Genomic DNA, 19,766 nt, shown 5'->3' with positions numbered 1-19,766 from the left:
ATCATGTAGGAAGCTGATGTAGATCATTTAATGATCACTTCAGAAAGGTCTGTTTTTAGACCCTCAAGATGTGCAGGATACTGAATAGTACACTGTAATCCTATTTTTATTTGTTGCTTTGTTGGCAGTAGTCTCAACTTAAGTTTTTTTCTTCACCTCAAGACATATTACAAGAAAAAAAGGCAATAAAAGTACCTTTGGTGTTCCTGTGTGTTTTCGAATATTACAAAGTGCTGTAATGAGAAGGAAAACAACAAAAAAGGAGATTTTTTTTCTCTTTTGCCTCAGAGGGAGATAGCGACTCGTCTTCTCGCTGTACAAGCCTGTAGGTTCACTTTTCTCTTTGTGTGCCGGAGCACTCCTTGGGACTCGAGCGACAGGGGAATTGGGCATGCTGAGCTACGCTGGTGGCGAGGTGCCAGCCTTGTGTGCCTGGGATATAAGTGAGAGGGAGGCAGGAGGCAGGACACGTTTCAATTAGGCAACAAACACTACACACACACAGAGGACAGGAGAGGAGAAAAAAAAACACCTCTCGCTCACCAGCTAACTTCTCCCTTCTGACCTCTCACAAAAACACACTTCCCTGATCTACGCCGCCTCACCTTTTCTCTTCTTTTTCATTTCAAATGTGGGGTGTCATTTTTGTGTAGTTCATATGGGAAGGACAGTAACTGTGGGCTTTGTGAGGTGATGCTAAGTGTGCCAGCTCGGCCTGCATGTTTCCATTAGATTGTCATGTTGGCTAATTAGAGAGCGGCAGCATGATTCACCTTGTTAATTAGGAGGACTTGCACACCATGTGCCCGGGGGCGGTTTGGGGAAGAGGAGCCCAGCCTCAGAGCCCGCTAGTTGCCTGCTGCCTATGAAGATTCCCCTTCTCATCTACCTTCCTTTCACTTCTCTCTTTTTTTTTTTTTTTTTTTTGATTTGGAAATGAATAAATCATTGAGAGCGTCCTTTCTCGAAGTGTGAATATCTGAGTTCTCATCTTTTTCTGGATGCAAATTAGGCGTGATCAATAGAAGGTGACGAGCAGCGAATCTAAATGTTAAAAAAAAGAGAGACATGGAGAGAGAAGACTGCTAGATGAAGCACAGCAGCATAGAATGAGACAAAGCGAGCGAACATTTAAGGTAGGAAATTTTCCCTTAGATAAGCATTATTTTTAATGATCACCACTCTTTCCCCGTCACTCCAGTGCGACACCGTCAGAATCTGCTTAACACTGATTTCTGACTCCTTCATTAAACACCATTCCTTGGCAAAATGTGTAGCGTAAATGTTATTATTCATAAAAATAATACTTTGAAGGCATCAAATCTTTTAGACACATTCAATTTATCCACACATTTCATCCAAACTCGCTCTGCCACATTTAAATCTTGCAAATAAGATGAAGTACAGATGAAGAGGAACTGCAGGGTCATGATAGTGACACTCACATAACGACCTTAGCTTAAGGAATGGCTGAGGGCTCTAAATAATTGGTCCTTGGCCCTGGAAACACTTCTGACATACCCAGCTTCAGAGAAAATGGAACACTGAACCAAGAGTATTATCTCATGCATGTATTTCGAATCAGTCTCCATAGGTAAAATAATGTAATTACAAACGGATTTACCGGAATATTTAAGGAGATTTATGCACATTAAAAGCAGACAGAAAAAAACTGAGTTCAGTACATTTTGAGTATTGAATGATATCGTTACATGAGAAGTACAAATGTGCAAATACATGGTTTTTCAGTTATTAATATACCCATTAAACATTAAAACAGCCTGACTATTATTGGGTAGGTCCCCCTCATTCTGCCAAAACTTGACATACATTAGTCTGTATGTTGTAAATCCAACACTAAACAATACTTTTTACCTACAAAGGCAGGTAGACATGGCAGGTTTCAATACAGCTGTTGACATCATGCACAAATTCTACTTATATTTGAATATATAAAATCAATATTCAGTATTTTACCTTGACAAATTCTTGAGTTGTTGATGATATTGTATATCTTGCTATCTAGTTTTTACACAAATGCTTGCCTACACTAGCAGGTCAAGGCTGAGCTCATCTCTTTGCAGTGTCTTAGTGCAGATGGAGAAGTGAAACCTGATTGGTTACTGCAAATGGCCCTTCTCCCTGCAGCAAACTAACTGCCAGGCACTTCACATGAAGAAAGGCCTCAAGATGCACTTCACAGATGTTCACGTAATGTTGGCCATGTGGGTGTCAGGTGAATGATATCCATGAATTACTGACATGCATAAAACACAGGCATAAAATGTCAACACACAGTTATGTTAAGTAAACTTTTACAAAGGCTCTTGTAGTGTTAGGAATACCTGCATTTGACACTGGTGTTTGAAATATAAAATCTCTTTTTGTAATTTCTCTTTGAATGAGAAAAATCTCTTGTCTCACAAATCCCAGAAGCCCAAATTAATGGAACATTTGTACACGCAGATCTTAACTCATACGTACATCCTAACTAAGAACGTTTAATAATAATAATAATAATATTAATAATAACAAGTAATAAGCACACATCCTTTTTTGATTTTTAAATAGTAATTGGAAGTTTACACCCAAACTCATGTCATGTTAGCATGCTCACAATGACAGAGAGTATTATGTGAATAGTATGTAGATGCTAAAGAGGTATAATGTTCACCATGGTCACCATCTTAGTTTAGTGCATTAGCGCACTGACCTTCATCACACAAGCATGGCTAACAACTAATCAAATGATGAATTTTCTTACAGTTACTGGCTTTAGTTTCAGTTTTTGTTTGATTTATCACTCAAAGCTACAATATCTCACTTAAGAAGCACTACCACAAAACTCAAATTCCACCCACTCTGCTCTGCACAGCCCTCCCTGCTCTGCTACGCTCACTTTCTAATAAGAGAGCAACAAAAAAAGCATTATATAAAGTATCTTTAAGAAGAATTTTGAAATTTGAAATCATTCTGCATTCATTCATAAAGTGGAGGTGGGGGAAGGTGACAGTAAATTGGGGGAGACAATACAGCAAATACCCTGAACAAAAGCAAATGTTAAAATTAATCTTAAGCCACTGGCTCACCAGCACATGCCACAACTAATCGTTGTGACTGAAACTGAATTTTATTTTACTATGTGGGGCTGCTTGGATGCCATTGTCCTGCGATGCTTACATGGACCTGATATACCTGACAGCAGACAAACATTTTTAGGATTCTAGTTGTAAATCAAGGTGATTTATTATCTTTCACATGTGAAGTTTTGAGTTTATACAGTGCAAGTGACATCCTCCAAGCCATTCTCTTGCACTGCTGACACTGAATATCATTATTATCGGTGCTAATTCAACACTCAGCTGGTGTGGACAACATTCACACCAGCAGAGTAAAAACTACATCCAGCAGAGCCATACTTTGCTTTCCTCAAGAACATAAGATGAAGAGTTTACATTGCAGTTTATTGTATTCATTTTTTATTCACTTTTTTTGATTAACTAATTAAACATTAATTAATATACTACCTGTACTAACTGTATGTACATTTAATATTATGTTGGTGAAGAAAATATTTGTTTTGTACCCAACTATATAAAGTACATTACAATGCTAAAGAGCCAGAAAAGTCCTCAACGGAAAACCTCAGCTGTGGGAAACCTGCATCTAAAAAAACAATTCGGGACAGACCAGCTTGCTCCACACACAGGCTCACACACATAATTCACACTTTGTACTAGGGGACTCGAACGATAATGTCCAGATAATGTCAGGAGCGTCTCTTGAAAGAAGCCTAATACTGCATATCAGCTCTTTGGGTACCTTCTGAGCAGCGTTCTATTCTTTCAGCCCATTCTTCAAGACATTATTTTTCTAAGTCTGCCAGATTGTTTGGTTGTCTGCTTTTAGTCTCTCCACAGGTTTTCAGAGAAGTTAAGTCTAAAGGTTGGGACCACCATGGTAAAACATTCACCCTATTCTTTCTAAATCGTCCCCGAGGTGACTTTGTTTTGTGCTTTGGCTCATTCTCTTGTTAAAGCATCCACTTCCTCCTCATTTTCAGCCTTTTGACTGATGGTAGGAGGCTTTCATTTAAAATCTTTTGACATTGGGCTGCATTCTTCTACTTTATGCAGAGCTCTGGTGCCAGATGTAGATATACAACCCAAAACATCGGTGAGTCTGCACCTGCCTACATATATAGAGTTTTTTTCTCGCTACATTTACCTGTGCAAAATATGACCAAATAATTCAACTTTGATCTCATCAGACCACATAAATTTTGTTTCCAAAACTTCATTCCCATGCTCCTTAGCATACTGCCTCATGTTTAGAAGTAAATAAAGGCTTTCTGCGTGCCTTTCTTTCAAATGATCTAGACTTGCACACTGTGCAGACTACACTTGATTGTGGAGACTGTGGACTATTATTCCAATTGCCTCTAAGGTCAGGTCCCCTGCTGTTTGATTTGCATTCTTACGCAGCTCTCGAGCAGGTTTCCTATCATCTCTTTCAGTTATTTGTCTCGGGCTTATTGTGCCCATGTTTCTTCCTTTTGTGTATTAGAATCTTCACAGTTGGTACTGATATCCCTAAAAGCTTTATATTATTTATAAAGCTTTTTAAAACTTAAATATATAAAGTTTTATATATAAAGCCATAAAACTTTATATATTTATATCCTTCTACAGCTTTACGAAGGTATATCAATTTCATTTTTAGGTCTTCTGAAAGCTTTTTTCCTGATCTAATTATTATTATCTCGTTTTGCTCTCAGCAAACTGTTTAAGACTGCCCCTGGAGATCTCCCCACAAATTTAAAGTGCAAGTGCAATTTAACACACCTGGTGCCGCATTCAGTGTTGTTGTTGTTGTTATTTTCTAAGATCAGACACCTTATTTTAAAGGTAAAACATCTGATTTTACATTAAAAATAATTTAGCCAAAGGGCTCATCAAGTGGAATGTGAATTATTGCACTGAGAGAATTGTCATTATTTTACTAAAACGTTTTTATATACTTCTTGACTAGTTTTGTTACTTCTTATGATAAAAGGCCAATTGTACTAGCTGGATGTCCATTAAATACTATGTTGATAGAAAAACATGATGAAGGCAATAAAGTATTTGTACGCTACCAAGGCTTTTTCAAAAATAATAGCATTCACCAAAAGTGGCATATGTTATGTGTATATACCGAGAAGCTCCCTGCTGTGTCCTGTTGGACCAGAGATGGCTAGGGGGAGGGTAAGAGGCAAACCAAGTCAAAAACGCATGGTCTGCCTTTTATGCTGTTGTCTTTGCAGGGTAGAGAGCCCTTTAGCTTTCTTCACCGCCCCATAGCTGCTTGTGACGTCAAGCAGAGCATGTTCTGCTCTACCAAGGACATCTGTCTGTAAGCGTCTGGGGGGCCACGAGCTGCCCCTTAGGCCAGGAGGAAGGAGGATAGAGAGAAAAGCCTTTGTTAAAAAAGAGCCGAGATAGAGAACGGCACGTTGGCAATCATGGCTCCTGCAGCTCATCCTCGTCTTCACTCCAAGCATATCAGGTTGCTCGATGGTTCTTGCCATATTTTAGACGTTTTTGCATCACAAGGGAATATACCACTTTTTCTTCTGTGTTGAGAAAATCCCTTTTATTTGTTATTTAACTCTTGACTGACAATTATACCTGTATATTAATAATATATAATATAGGTTTAAGATAAACTTGCAAATTATTTAGAATGTGTCAAATAGGTGAAGTAAAAAGCCAAATGGATCTTATTATTCTCACTTCCAGACTTAAATTCCAGTTTTAAATGCAGTATAGTAATACATAACAATAAATCATAATAAAATATAACAAAACTAATGGATTCACAGATGCTTTGTGTATCAGTAGACAGTAATGTGTGGCGGGCTGTTTTAAAATGAAAACAGAATTTTCTCCACACTACCTAAAGCAATATAAATATATACAAAGTCTTCCTCTGAGAGATGGATATATTATTGCCCTCAAACTAGAGATCTTAATCTCATTTTAATATGATTGTGAAGGAATCATATATGACATAATTTCATGACATAAATAATTTGATGACTAAATGCAATGTTATTTTAGGGCCAAGAATTTTCAAAGATAACAAGCATATTTTGTTTGGATTAATGGCTAGAAAATAAGGTGCGGTATTTTTGGGGTGGGTTCTGGATATATTCTTATTACATTTTTATTGTCACAAAACATTGCATGATATCGTTTGGTATGTGCTTAGCAGGGCACTCAACATCTGTAAGAGGGCTCTGTGCAACAGCAAGTGATTCCCATTTGTATTTCCATAGACATTGACTATAAAATAGTGACCTGTTGTGCCTTTTTCATCAAGACTGAAACATCTTTCGAACAAAGCCGTAAATTGATTCTCCTGAAAATGTTCTAAATCCCCTGACCTTTGCTAATAATTTGACTGTACAAGTCCCAGTTCCCTGCTTCTAAAGGGCATAAGGGTAGACTGGAAATACTGGTATTTAAGTGACTTTAGAACAGCAGATGTTTATGTGGTACCATTGATCGGAACTGGCAAATGTATGCATCTTATTATTTGTTTCTGGGATGAATCTCTGCAGTGACCTTTGCAGTTTAAGGCGATGTTTGTACCTATGCCTTAACACTGCTGACAGGATAGTCCACAAGTGAGATATTCTTTAACTGTATTTCATCACGTCACACTTTTGCGCTCATTTTGTGGATCTATGATTTCCAAACATGCCATTAGTGGTTTTACATTTAATGTAGCAGTCTGGGGGCGGCTGTAGCTCCGTTGGTAAAGGCAGTCATCCACAGACCAGTTGTGTGATCCCCAGTCCCGTCTATATGTCGAAATATCTCTGGGCAATACACTTAACTCCCAAGACCCCTTTCCCATCCCCAGCTGTGCCAGTCCAAGCCAGGTAGAAATTGGGGATGGTTGCATCAGAATGGGCATTGGGCGTAAAAACTGCCAAATCAACATGTGAACAATGATCCGCTGTGGCGACCCTGAACTCACGGGATAAGCTGAAAGGATAACAAACAAACAAACAAAAAAGTACCAGTCTATAAAACAATCAATCACAGGTGTAAAACAGTGCAGGGCAGTGCAGAAACTCACTACCAGTGATTAATGTAATTAGTAACACCAAACCAAACAACCAAAACAAACAAACCAATTGTATGTAGAGTGAATAAGTGAATAGAGAATATTAACTATATCTTTAAATCTCTATGCATTTCAGGACACTTGATGTAAACAGTCTAAGGTCTTAAACTTTCTTAAATGCAAAGTGTATCCACATTCCTTTGTACTGCTACAACTGCGTTAGAAAATTTGACCCCTATGTAAATGTTTGATTTTGATTCTATTGAACAAACTCCTACGGAAGAATAAATCGAATCAAAGCTTGGCCCAACTCTGGTTTGTATCAAAGGTAAACTCAGATTGAAATCAGATATCAGATAGCAGTCTCCCCATGTCATGGGGAGACTGACGGGAAACACAGACTGCAGGGTTGCAGATGGTAAAATGATGTCTTCATTTATCATACAGTCATAAATCTGAAAATGCAGAGAGTTGCTGTGGGCGCCGGGAGCCCATGCCTGGTGCCAACTGCCAGGCAGAGATGCCGGCATCCTGGTGCCATCAGTGAGATAGTGGACCTCTCTCTCCCTCTCTTCTGCTCTGTAGCTCTCTGGCAGCTTACTTTGCAGCCGGAAGGTCAAGCCTGGTGAGATTTGTGTTTTTGTTATGGCAAAGCCTAATAAGGTTAGTATTGATACCATTAATGCTACATTTGCAGTGTGGACAAGGCCAATAATCATATCCACCCTTTTTGCCATATCCAGTTATGATTCTCAGTTTAAGACCGTTTGCACAGGGTTAACTCTTTGTGAATAAATTGAATCTGTGCTAGTATTCATACGTATTTGGTTTTTTAACAACAGTGTTTTCATTTTCACCACCATACTCATTTAAAAGGGATAAATGCATTTTGGATATTCAGCTGGTTGGCACTGCTGCTATTATTTCCCTTACTTTGTGTTGTCAGCGTGTTTGAATCTTTCAACAGTTCCGCCGTGCTAAATGTGAAGTGGCAACACCCTAAAGGGCATGCCTTGCCAGCGGGGTTTTAGGAAAAAATCAGAGACAACTGCATGCACATTTTAGATCAGACTTTGTACACCAAAGCAACCTTTTACAGAGCGCCATCTGAAAGTAACATGAAATTTTTCCCTGATCAGACAACACCAGCATCCAGCCAACACATGCTGAGAGATAACATAAAAGAACATGAAAGACATGAAAGCACACATTGATTGTCCCTGTTCGCTTTAACCCAGGCCTCTCTCCCCCAGCGGGCAGGCACACAGGCAAGCTGGTGGGTAGGCATTCCCTGTGCTCTGGCCAAGATTGATAGGCATGTGTGTGTGTGTGTCTGTGTGAGTGAGTGAGTGAGTGAGTGAGAGAATGTAAGTGTATATGTGTGGACACGCGTGCGTGCGTTTGTGTGTGTGTTTGCATGTTGAAGGGAGTGCTGACACCCTCTGTGCCATGGCCACAGGCCCTCACACGTCCACCCAATAGAAAGAGTTGCTCTTAGCGACTCTGGGTCCTCCCTCAGCCCTACGGCCAGACGTGACATTACCTTGGGCAGTGCCTCCCCACAACCTCACCCTTATACATCACAAACTGAAAAAAAAAAAATCACAGTGGGATCATGTGACTGCACATACACACACTATTTCACAAGAGCTCTGATAATGGCTGACAACATTTTGGCTTCCATTTTGGAAGATCTTGTACAGTACATGGATGGACAGAAAGAAGTATAAGGAGGGGTTTTTTCACTTTAACTCATATTTTCTATTATTTAGTCCTACTCTTGACTCTAAAGTTTTGTTTACAAATATGTGAAATTGAAATTGGGGTTGACGTTTAGGGCTACAGTTACTCTACACATGATGAACTTAGACAACGTACAGTATTACGTAGCTAGTACGATTATTGTCTTATCTTTGCATTGTTGTGCCTTCTTCAGATGCAACAACAGGAACTGGCCCAGATGAGACAGCGAGATGCCAACCTTACAGCACTAGCTGCTATTGGACCCCGCAAAAAACGCAAGGTAGATTCACCAGGGGCCACACCATCAGGGACTGAGGTAAGGCTCTCTTTATGGCTATACTTGTTTTTTATACATTTTTGTGCCTATTTAATTGTTAGTGACTCAACAAAAGTTCAATCAGTAACTTTGCCATTTATGCGGAGTTATACTGTGTTTGTCTAGGAAACACAAAACTTTTATATAAATTGTATTTTACTATTCATGGTAGTTCAAGGGCAAGCAGAACGACATTCATTTGTGATTATGATATACTGGCATAACATGATTACAACCTACTACCAAGAATGCTACAATCCAAAATATATTATTTTCTCAATATCTCTTTGTGTTATTTTTGGTGTAGCCAGCTTTCAGTGGTAATTTGTCATTTTCTTAGAACATTTCATCAATAACCCATGATTGACCATGTAATTTTGGTTTAAAATTAGGCAAAATATATGCAGCCCTTGTTACCACCTAATCGTTTGCTAGTTTTGTTTATCTGCCAACAGTTATTTTATTAATTCTTATATAGAAACTGATTTTGTTTTGACTGAATGATGTATGTGTAAGTCAGCAAGTGAGTCAGATTTCTCTGTTACATTGCTCATTTCAGAGCTCATACAATAAATTGTTAACTTTGTATTCTCTATTTAGACATGCTGTTTATATGCTTTCTTTTCCTCTTGCTTAAATGACATGTGGCCTTTTTGTTGGAAATTGCGATCCCATCACAATGCACTCGTGGAGTTTCCTTTCTACAATTAGGCTTCTTTTTAAATCACAAAAAAAAAAAAATGTTGTTTAGATCTTTTAACAATGACAATTATAAACCAAATAGTGATTGTTTAATTAATTCATGTATTTGTTGAGTCTGTGCTGGTCACGACACAAACACTAAGCGACAAACAAGGGAAAGCAAATAATTCAAATAACAAGCTAAATAACAGACATTGTTGATAATGAATGGCTGCAATGTAAGTGTCATAAAATAGTTATATATTATCACCCAACTACAGCAATGTTATTTATTATCAGGTGTCAGAAACATTACACACTTCTCTGTGACTGCTTTCTGTCACAAGTTGGTCATTGGGTTTCTGTCTTGTTATGTTAAAACACTGTGTAGGTAAACATATAAGTAAAATAAAATAATGATAGCATACAAATTTAAATACCCTTACTTTTATTTATGTTCATTTGTTTACTTATGTGCTCATATTAGTTTTTTGCCAAGTTGCCACAAATGTAATTAATTTGTTTCCAATTTGACATTCTTGTTCCCACAGTATTCAGCTGTATGTATGAACAAATAAGCTTGTGAGGTAGATAGGAAGTGCACTGGTGTGTCTGTGACACAGTGTGCAGCCCTCTGTTCTCATGTTTTTTCATCTAGAACGTGGATGAAGATGAACAAAAGTGAAACCTCTGATTAGAGTCATGATCCAATACCTTTCTGGAAGTAGCAAGGAGCAGTTTGTTTTTGGAAAGAGTACTTTGTTGGTTACGTATGTTTGAAAGCCTTTGTGTTTTAAATGCACACATCCCCCTTGTGTTTAACCTGTTAAGCCTTAACCACGTTTAGGAAAGTCTTATAACCCACCCTCCACAATCTACATTAGCAGAAGTGACAAAGATATGCGTGTGCTACATGGAGCATGGTGACATACTCCCATGTGACTTGCCTAGTCTGTTCTTAATTAAGCGGAGCTGTGTTATTATAAAGAATTGTCTCCTGTTTGAGGTTCCGCAAGCTGTGAATTGAGTATCATATATCTCTAGCACGGGGTCATACATGAAGTCACGCACATTTGCTGTACGAAGTCACATTTTCCTTTGGGCGGCAGGGGAAACATTTAAATTCCACATATTCATCTGTAAATATGATGAATCCAAAATAAGCCTGAATTTTGAATGTCAATTGGTCATTTTAATAACCTGCTTATCGTGTTGCATCTTCACATCCTTCGCTTAGCAGCTGTATGCTGCTGAGGAGCATAGTAATGTACCCGGTAAAAAAGCATAAATAACAAAATAAAAGCATTACTTCTGGTCCTTGAGTGCAGTGCCAAACTCTTTCAGAATGTTTTACCCTGATGGGTATTAGCCTGCGACCTTCTACTGCATAAAAAAAAGCGGTTTTCCCAAATGCAGTTATACAACATAAACATGAATATACATTATATTAGAGTTGTTGTCTTTTTCATTTTTTCCCTTTTTTAATGTCCTGTTCATGTAAAATTAGAGGGGAATAATGAAGTGAAGTCAGAGTGTGCCCCTCCTCTGGAGTGATTGCAGAGGGGGCGGAGGAGGAATCTTAACTTATTTTCACTTCGTTTTCACCTCCTCACATTTCTTCATTTCACATGGGCTGGATGCGCCTGCGGCATTCTCTTTCCCTTCTCCAGAGCAAAGTGAATGTGACTTTTCTAAGGGGGTCACAGGATGCCTGGAGGCCTGTGGGTGTTACTGGACTGTTGCCTGCTCTTAGCTTCACTGAGGGGCTTGTCATAGATTTCATCTCCACAGAAATGAGCCGGGGGGCCCTGGCCAGGAGCACAAGCAGCCAACGTTATGAAGGGCCCACGCTGATTATTTCCCTCTGACATCGCATCCTGAGCTTTCCGCATTAATCCCAGACAAAGGCAGCCCTTCAGTGCTGTGCCAGAGCTCAAATTAGGAGCCAGATAATGGCCTTGTTGAGATCCTGCTCTCTACACCAAAAGGCAGCGCTCCCACTGAAATCCTCTTAAATATTCGTTCTCTCTTGCTTGTACCTTCCCTCATCAGCCTGCTTCTCCACCATGTTTGGACTGTGACGGAATTCAGGTGACACAATTTCACCTAATTTCCCTCAACCCAACTTCTGCCCCCATTCACCCACCTTTAATTTGATGGAAGCTTGGCTGGGCTTTGGCCTGTGCCTGGATATGGATTGCCATGGGCTGTGAAACTGATAGCTAGTCAAGACTGGAGTGTCTGTCTCCAGTCTGATCTAGTCTGCAGGAGGGAACAAAGGGGGCCTTACAGGGCTCCACAGGGTGGATTACTACCAAGGAGCCAATGGCTAGGGCTGCTGGCTGGCTCACTGGAAGAAGAAGGCCTGCTGTGGCCCCAGTGGTGGGTCACTGCACAGGCAGGGGCTACCCAACCCCCCCCCCCACACACACACACACACACACACACACACACACAAACAGACACACACACACTGTAAATAGTCACTATCCCTACAGCCCTAACCCTCCAATCAACACACACAGGCTTTTGAAGTTCTGCACCAGAGTCCCTGAAGAAGGTGGTGGAATGAAGTGCAGTCATCAAAGGGCAGGTAAAGGTGGCACGAATGGCCTTTGCTCCCCAGATATTAGCTAGAAGATGTAAGCACTAATTCTGTGTCTGTTAAAAAAGTGTTGAGCTATTGAAATATTTTCCTGTTGGACACAAAAAACACATACAGACCTATTGAAAATATATATAAAATCAAAAGCTTTTTCTTTAATTGTGGCTCCTGCAACCAAACAATACATAAAGTTGTAACAGCCTAGATATCCAGATGGGTAACAAATTAAAGGAAAACAGCTACATAATTTGTCTCATAAAGGTGTTTGGCCACTAAGTGCTGCCTGAACAGCTTTAATGCACCTTGGCAATGATTCTATAGGTCTCTAGTTACTGTCACATGGGAATTCCAGACTATGTCCAAAGATTACCATATATAGAATACTGTGTTACACAGTGTTAACACAGTGTTTTGTTTACAGAACATCAATGCTATACCAAAAATTTGCTGCCCTATCCACTGAAGGGCTCACTCAGACATTACTCGGACTTTATATTAGGCCGCTCGCAGGATAAAGTTTGGGGCATCTGACTCAGACATTTGCATTCTCACATGGGTAATATCTAGAGAAGCTGGGGGGTTTCAGTGCATGTGTGGCAGCCGCTTATGTACTGGAAGATATAACATTCTCTCAAAAGATATCACCACACTTGGTCTTTTGATGTTGGTGGTGGAGAATGCAGTTTTTCCTCACGTATTGGACTAATTAATGATGTCTTTTTAGTCACTCTTTCTACTGAAACACCAGCCAGTTGAGCTCTATTTGTGACAGAAGCCCTTTCGAACAATTAACCTAAAGTTGCTCAAAACATTTTCCTTTGCCATCTTGATTCCAAATCACAACCAGGACCAGTTAGTCCTACTCAGCAGTTGTATACTTATCACAGAACATGATTTGAAGTTATTTGCCCCATTGCATCCTGTAGTTTACCTGTGTGGGAGCATCCACATTTGTTATGTTTCTACACTTTTTTATTAAAGTTTTTTTCCTTTTCCTTTACACCAGCATCTGTATTTTGTATGTAGAAAAGTTCAAAATGGATTTTAGCTTTGTGAGTCAGGGATAGGAGACAGTCGAATAGAGCTTTATTCACAATGATTATTCCATCACACCCTCTGTATTCAGTCCTTCACACTTTCAACATGATTTGAACACTTCTCTGTTTCATTTCCCCCCATTGATTTTTGGATGATCTCTCTTTTCACATTTTGTGAATCTTGAAAAACTGTGTTACCAGTTTATGAAAGACAGAGACTCTTCAGTACATCTAAGGTTAGAAGTAAAGGTTCTGCGATGTAAAATGTGCCTTGATTCACAACGTACTGCAGTATTAAAATTGCTCAGAGCTTTGAAACATCCTTGACACATTTATGAGCACAGAGTTATCATCCAGGCATTTAGGCCATTTATCACATTAAAGGAAAAGCTTTGTTGTCATAAAAATGACAATAGCGGCCAAATTGCCCCAGTTTGTACAACCATGCTGCCGTTCTCCTATCTGTCTCGACCAGGCGCAATTCAAGGGACAAAGGTAGGCGAGTGTTTTAATAGTGAGCACAGTCTATTTTCCATTTGAATTCATTTCACCTTCTTTCTTTGAGGCTGTAGATCAGAAAGAAGGAGTGAGGCAATAGAGTGAGAGGCATGGGGAGAGGGGGGGAAAGCACATGGAAAACTGATGCCCTTTCCTCCAGCTAAATTAACAGGAATCACGTGGAAAACAATCTGAGTCTCCAATGAAGGGGGGTGGGGGGGGGGGACCATTAAAATTAGCCCCAAGCTATGGACTGCACCCAATATCACTAAAGCTGCACTCACTACAGATGTGGAGGCTGGCTTACAGGCAAACTATGCTCTGTTCTATAGCTACAATTAAAATCAACCTCGCTGCCAAAAAATAGGAGGGGGAAAGAGGGGGTAGAAAGGCAGACATGAAACATCAAAGACAGATTGAAATGTGTAGTCAGTAATAAGAGTGGTCTCCAAGCCCTGAGGTTTGCCACGGTCCCCTTGTTAATGAGAAATTTTGACCTCTGGTTTGTAAGTTAAACTTGTAATCTCGGTTAATGAAGTAAATCAATCCCAACTCTGGAGCTTTCAGTGTTGCTCCCTTTGCCTTTTCCCCACCAACCTCCCCTCTGTCCTTCTTTCTTGTTCTTTTCTCCTTCTCCTCCTCCTCCTGTGTCCCTCCCAATGAGCTGCCTGGGAGGAAAATGACCAGGTCTTCAACCAGACAAACAGGAAACTCACAGAGCGTGAGGGTTCCGGAGCTGGAGGGGGGGCGTAAGGACTCAGCGGACTTGGACCAACGAGGCTGTTTGGTTAAGGAGACAGGCCAACTAGTAGAAGGGACAGCATGGTGAAAACCACTCACTTCTCCTCCCCCAGTCTGTTCTTTTCATTTTTTTTGCCTAGAGTCCATTGGGGATAGTATTTGGTTAAAACGTCATGCCTGCTTGCTGGTACAGTGGCAGTAATGTGCAAGTACTGCACAGTACTTACTAGAGTCTCCTCCTGTTTTTACTACCACAACATCCCTCCTTCCTACTTTCCTCTTCCTCCTCTCCATGTCCAAACCCTCTGCACAGTGAACACTTTTAGTAGCAAAGACAACTAACTTTCTTTTTAATTTCCTAAACACGTGGAGCTCCACTTTTGCTCTAAACTACAGTATATGTAGGCTTCAGTTAAACCCACTGGGATTCATTGACATTAACCCCTGATTAGGTGTGTATTTATTTATTTTATCATAAGTTATGCAGGGTGGGATATGAAGTAGCGTACAGTGACTTTAACATGACTTATATCAGGCTGTAATGAAGCAAGAAAGATTCCTGTGTGGGTTCACCTTCTCTACATGCTACATAAATAGGATTAAAGAGGGCACAGAGAGGCTGCTATTAGTATCATAATGCCAAGAAGACTGTAATATTAGTTTGACTTTGCCTCTCAAAGCAATTCTGTATTTCCAGCGAGGACGCAAAGGAGACAGAGTCGAGTCTTCAGAATGGTTACAGGGGCTCCTTGGCTAGATGCCATTCATTCTTAGAGCTTTAACACAGTGCACTTTGCCAACTTTCCCTTCCCCTGCACAATGCAGAGTACAGTGGTACCCACCAGTGGTTATTGCACTATGGACTATGGGTTAAAGCATTTAAAATGCAGCTATAACATTAGCATGAAATCATAAATTCTTTTTTTCTTTCAATTATGTGGAATACATTTATTGAGTCTTGTTGTAATCTATAGTGAAATGTCAATGTCCATAATATGTACATAATATGAGGTCAGATCTTCATACCTGCAATACCTGAGAGTGAACTTACCATAATCTGACAATACGATTATATTGTCAAATTGTCACCATATTACAGTACATATATTTATTTGCAGTATTGAAAAAAGTTTCAATTTATTGAGTGTTCTCTGTGACATTGTGACAGCTATAGCACAGTGTTTAAAATGTTACTCCACTAACCTCATTAACATTAAGTGATAGAACTACCACAAGATATATCCATATGGCACATGAACCTGGAAAGATGAGCTCTGGAATACACGGTTATTGTGAAAAAAAAGACAACCAACATTCTCACACAAAGCAAGCAGGGGGTGGCAAACAGGAGTTCATTAAAGATATAAATTAAAGCTAAAACTATATATACGCAATATACAAAAAGTTGGCATACAAGACTAGTTTATTACTTATCAGTAATATAACACAAAGTTTGTAGTAGATTGAAATGTACTGCCCCCCCTTCATTGATGAAAAGAGGGTGAAAGCACTTTTAAAGTTCATAAACACACATAGGGGCTGTCTACTGTATGTAAGTGAGGGAGAGTAGAGAGGATTCCTGCATTTTACAGGTGGGTATTGATGTACTGTACTTAACTGATAGTTCCCAATCTAAAATAACAATATAAGAAAAACCTGCGTCATTGTAAAAAATCTCAAGTCACCTTCAAGAGAGAAAACTATATGCTTTTATAATAAAGCTTAATACACTACATGGCTACAACCTTTTTTTGGTAACTACTTTTGGCTCCATGTGATGACCATGAATGAAGGCCCTTAAATATCTGCTCATCGTGACAGCTGCTTTTTCAGTGTTTTGGACAGTTTCAACTTCACGATGGCATTGTAGTCCACACAGTGTGCCACTGTTTTAACTATCCACCTATCTACAACAGGTTGAATCAGAATGACACAAGGGATCAGAAGGAACCTATTAATATACATTAAACACATTTTTAAAAATTCACACTGTTCTTAATAGTTTCCAAATAGACCTTAAATTTATATGTGTGTATAAATGTTCACATTATTGTTAACATTGTAATTTCCCTATTTAGATAAGCTCTTATATATCCATATTCATGGAAAAATAGTGATCTCCCTCATTTCTGCCTTTAAAACTTTGCCCTGAAATAATGGTTAAATATACAATTTTGACAACAAAGTTAAGCCTTAGGCACTTAAAAGATACCCATCTTAAAGAAATTAATTACCTCCCTTGTTAATCTTGATATAATTAAATTTCTGAAGAATGAAATTTGCTAACACCCCTCCCCCCCGCCTCGCTGCTATGGAGGCGGGCCGAGAATGGGTGGCTCTCTAGCTAGCCTGCTGGCCAGAGACATGGGGACAGCCTAACAGCCTGGGCCCCATGTTGTGTTATACCGCACTGTGCAAACCCACTCATCTCATCCTACGCCTTCACCACTCACAGGGATGAGAAGAGAAAACGCCTCAATCACTGCTTTGCCATTCAGTGGCTGCTTGTGTTTCCTCCATCCTTAGAGGAGACAGAAACTCAGGGCCACCAAATTCCTATTCTTAACTTGTGATAATGTTGTTGAACGACTTGAGATTTTTAGAGCGCGGGCGCTGCTAATGAAGTTGTCAACACAGAGCCTCTGAAACTTACATGGTGGAGCCCCGGAGAGCCCAAAGAGTACTTTGTGTTATGGCTCACTTAAGAAACTCCTGTGTCTTTATCTGACTTACTGTCGTTATTTATAGGACCTCCTGTGATGCTGTTAGATTTAACCCTGATGGCTTTGTGTAGCGCAGCACTACGGCATAGTCAGGGAGCTGTGCATTTTCTTGGTATTATGTGTTTACTTTTTTTGTTTTTTGTTTTTTCGTTTGACTGTAAGTTTTCTGTCAGCTCCATTGTCAGCTGTCAAGGTGTGAGCCTGGGGAAAAAAAGGCTCAAACCTCAAAGGAGGGGGGGCAGAAGAATGCCAATAAGGGTGGATAGGAGGTGGTAATATGTATGGAGTAGGCAAAATACTACAACAAGATGGCAGAAATGCCAGCATGGAGAGCGGTTTGAGTTTTCCAGAATCTGATTCAGGGCTTTTGATTGTAGAGGTGTACATGATGCATCTTGTAAGCAACAACTCGCTGTTTAAAACTAAATAATGGAGCACGGTCTGTATATTTACTGTATCATAGTTCATCTCTAGCAGTTTGCATTTGTCACTTGTCTGTCAAAAAGTGAATTTTTGTGTTACCTACACATATACTTTTGCAGCAGCTGTTTCTCTTCACTCCTTTCCTAGATGCCTTTAATATTGTATGTGGGATTGTCATTGAAAGAGATCCGTTGAGATTTTAGTTATTCTGTAGAATGGTAAAAGATGTCACCAGGTAAACAAATGTGGTAAATATTTCAGACGTCTTTTAAATGAACATGTATGATAGGATAATATTTATTGTTTTTTTATTAAACGATTTACAGAATAACCTCTCCACATAACACATGGCAATAGGTTACAGGTTGCTTAGATAACAGGCAAATGAAAAAAATATGTTGTGGCAGATTATAAATTAGTCAATGTGATGGCTCACACCCCTAAAAACATGTGCTGATATCTACCCCATTATTCCAGTCTTTAAGCTTTTGATTACAGGCTCCGGTTGTGCATTTTTCTCTAATTCTTGAGCTATACCCCCCATAATATGAACAAACCACCAGCCACTTTTCTTGACTGAGATGGCCCACGTAAAGGAGTCACACAAATGCAGTTCGGATCTGTGCTTCAGTCTAAGCAGCATTTATTTAATTGTGGGCTACAACATTGTTGTGATACAGTGTCCTCTAGTTTGTCTTTTAATGGAAAAACAGAACATCTAAAATTAGCTTCAGAAAATGGTGAAAGAGAACAAACAAGGCGATCCATTAGTGAGGATGGGTTATTGGCTGACTTGCCTCTTCTCATGGCGGCCCATTAAAAGTGATAATGTCTGCCTGCAGCAGTGCCTGGGGAAGAAGAAGGAGGCCATGGAAGGCATATTTCACATGCATCAGACACTGGAATTAAATAGACCAATGTTCCCTAAAAAGACTGAAGTACATCTCTTTCTGATGTGCGTCCCGGGCAAAAATTCATTGATCTTAGAATGTCCCTTGGCAATTATAAAATATTAAATCCAAGTCGCACTTTTTGGCTCAGCTTAATTTTTTTTCCTCGCTTTTAGCTGCTTTCCATTTGACCAATTTAGAAAAAAAGTTAGAAATAGATGGCTGTGAAAAAAAAGGCACTGATAATAAAGACTGGCCCCACTTTTAGATATCTTTTGTTATGTTTCTGTGTTGTTTTTGCAGAACATCTCAGATCATTAAATGGGGTGAGTTCCCAGCAGAGAGTGCCTGAAACATTTTACAGTATCACAGCTGTGTTAACCAGGAGCGCAAGTGACTGGGATTGAGGCGTACAGGAGGGTGAAGTTCATATGACATCTTTATTTCTGAACACAAGGTCTTCTGTGTCACTGATCCTTGTTGCAGCACTCTGGTAGTGACAGATATTTGTCAGCTGCTTTCCATTAGCTCTGTGGCCCTGGTGCCCGCCTTCATGGCCCCTTTATGTCCCTCAGAGATTACAGAGGGGTCTACAGTTAATTGCCCAAAACATTAAATTTAACATATATCTCAATAAATATAATCAGCCAGCTGTTTGACAAGGTACACAGTTCATTAAGTCCCCTTGCTTGTTTGTCGTTTCCCTAATTAAGATTTAGAATCGATCATTGAGTGTGTAATGTACAGTGGAGCTCGGCTTGCACGGGGAGTTTCTCTGCTCAAACGAAAGGAATGCCATGCGCTTGCTAAAGCTTTACCATTTAGCACACTTACTGCAATGGGAATTAGACATCCTGTGCTAATTAGGGAGGCCAATTAACTGTGAAATTCAGGCGTTTTTGACAAATAATCTCAGCAGAATTCAGACATCATCATGTACATGAATGTTCTTAGTCCTAAATGGAGAGAGGATAAAGGCTATTTGGCACTAGT

The 19,766-nt window shown here is 39.6% G+C and overlaps 1 protein-coding gene across 3 annotated transcripts in view; it reads left to right on the top strand.

Annotated features, from left to right (window-relative positions):
* LOC137111891 (transcription initiation factor TFIID subunit 4-like) overlaps window positions 1–19,766 on the top strand; it is a 78,728-nt gene that overhangs the window by 46,670 nt on the left and 12,292 nt on the right. For all 3 annotated transcript variants that reach the window (XM_067495132.1, XM_067495131.1, XM_067495133.1), the window contains one exon: window positions 9,053–9,175. In XM_067495132.1, the coding sequence (XP_067351233.1) occupies window positions 9,053–9,175 (123 nt within the window). The remainder of the gene's footprint in view (window positions 1–9,052; window positions 9,176–19,766) is intronic.

Source organism: Channa argus, chromosome 2 (assembly GCF_033026475.1).
Source record: "Channa argus isolate prfri chromosome 2, Channa argus male v1.0, whole genome shotgun sequence".
NCBI lineage: Eukaryota > Metazoa > Chordata > Actinopteri > Anabantiformes > Channidae > Channa > Channa argus.
Note: the sequence above shows the minus strand (reverse complement) of the source record. Positions and strands in the feature narration are given on the sequence as shown.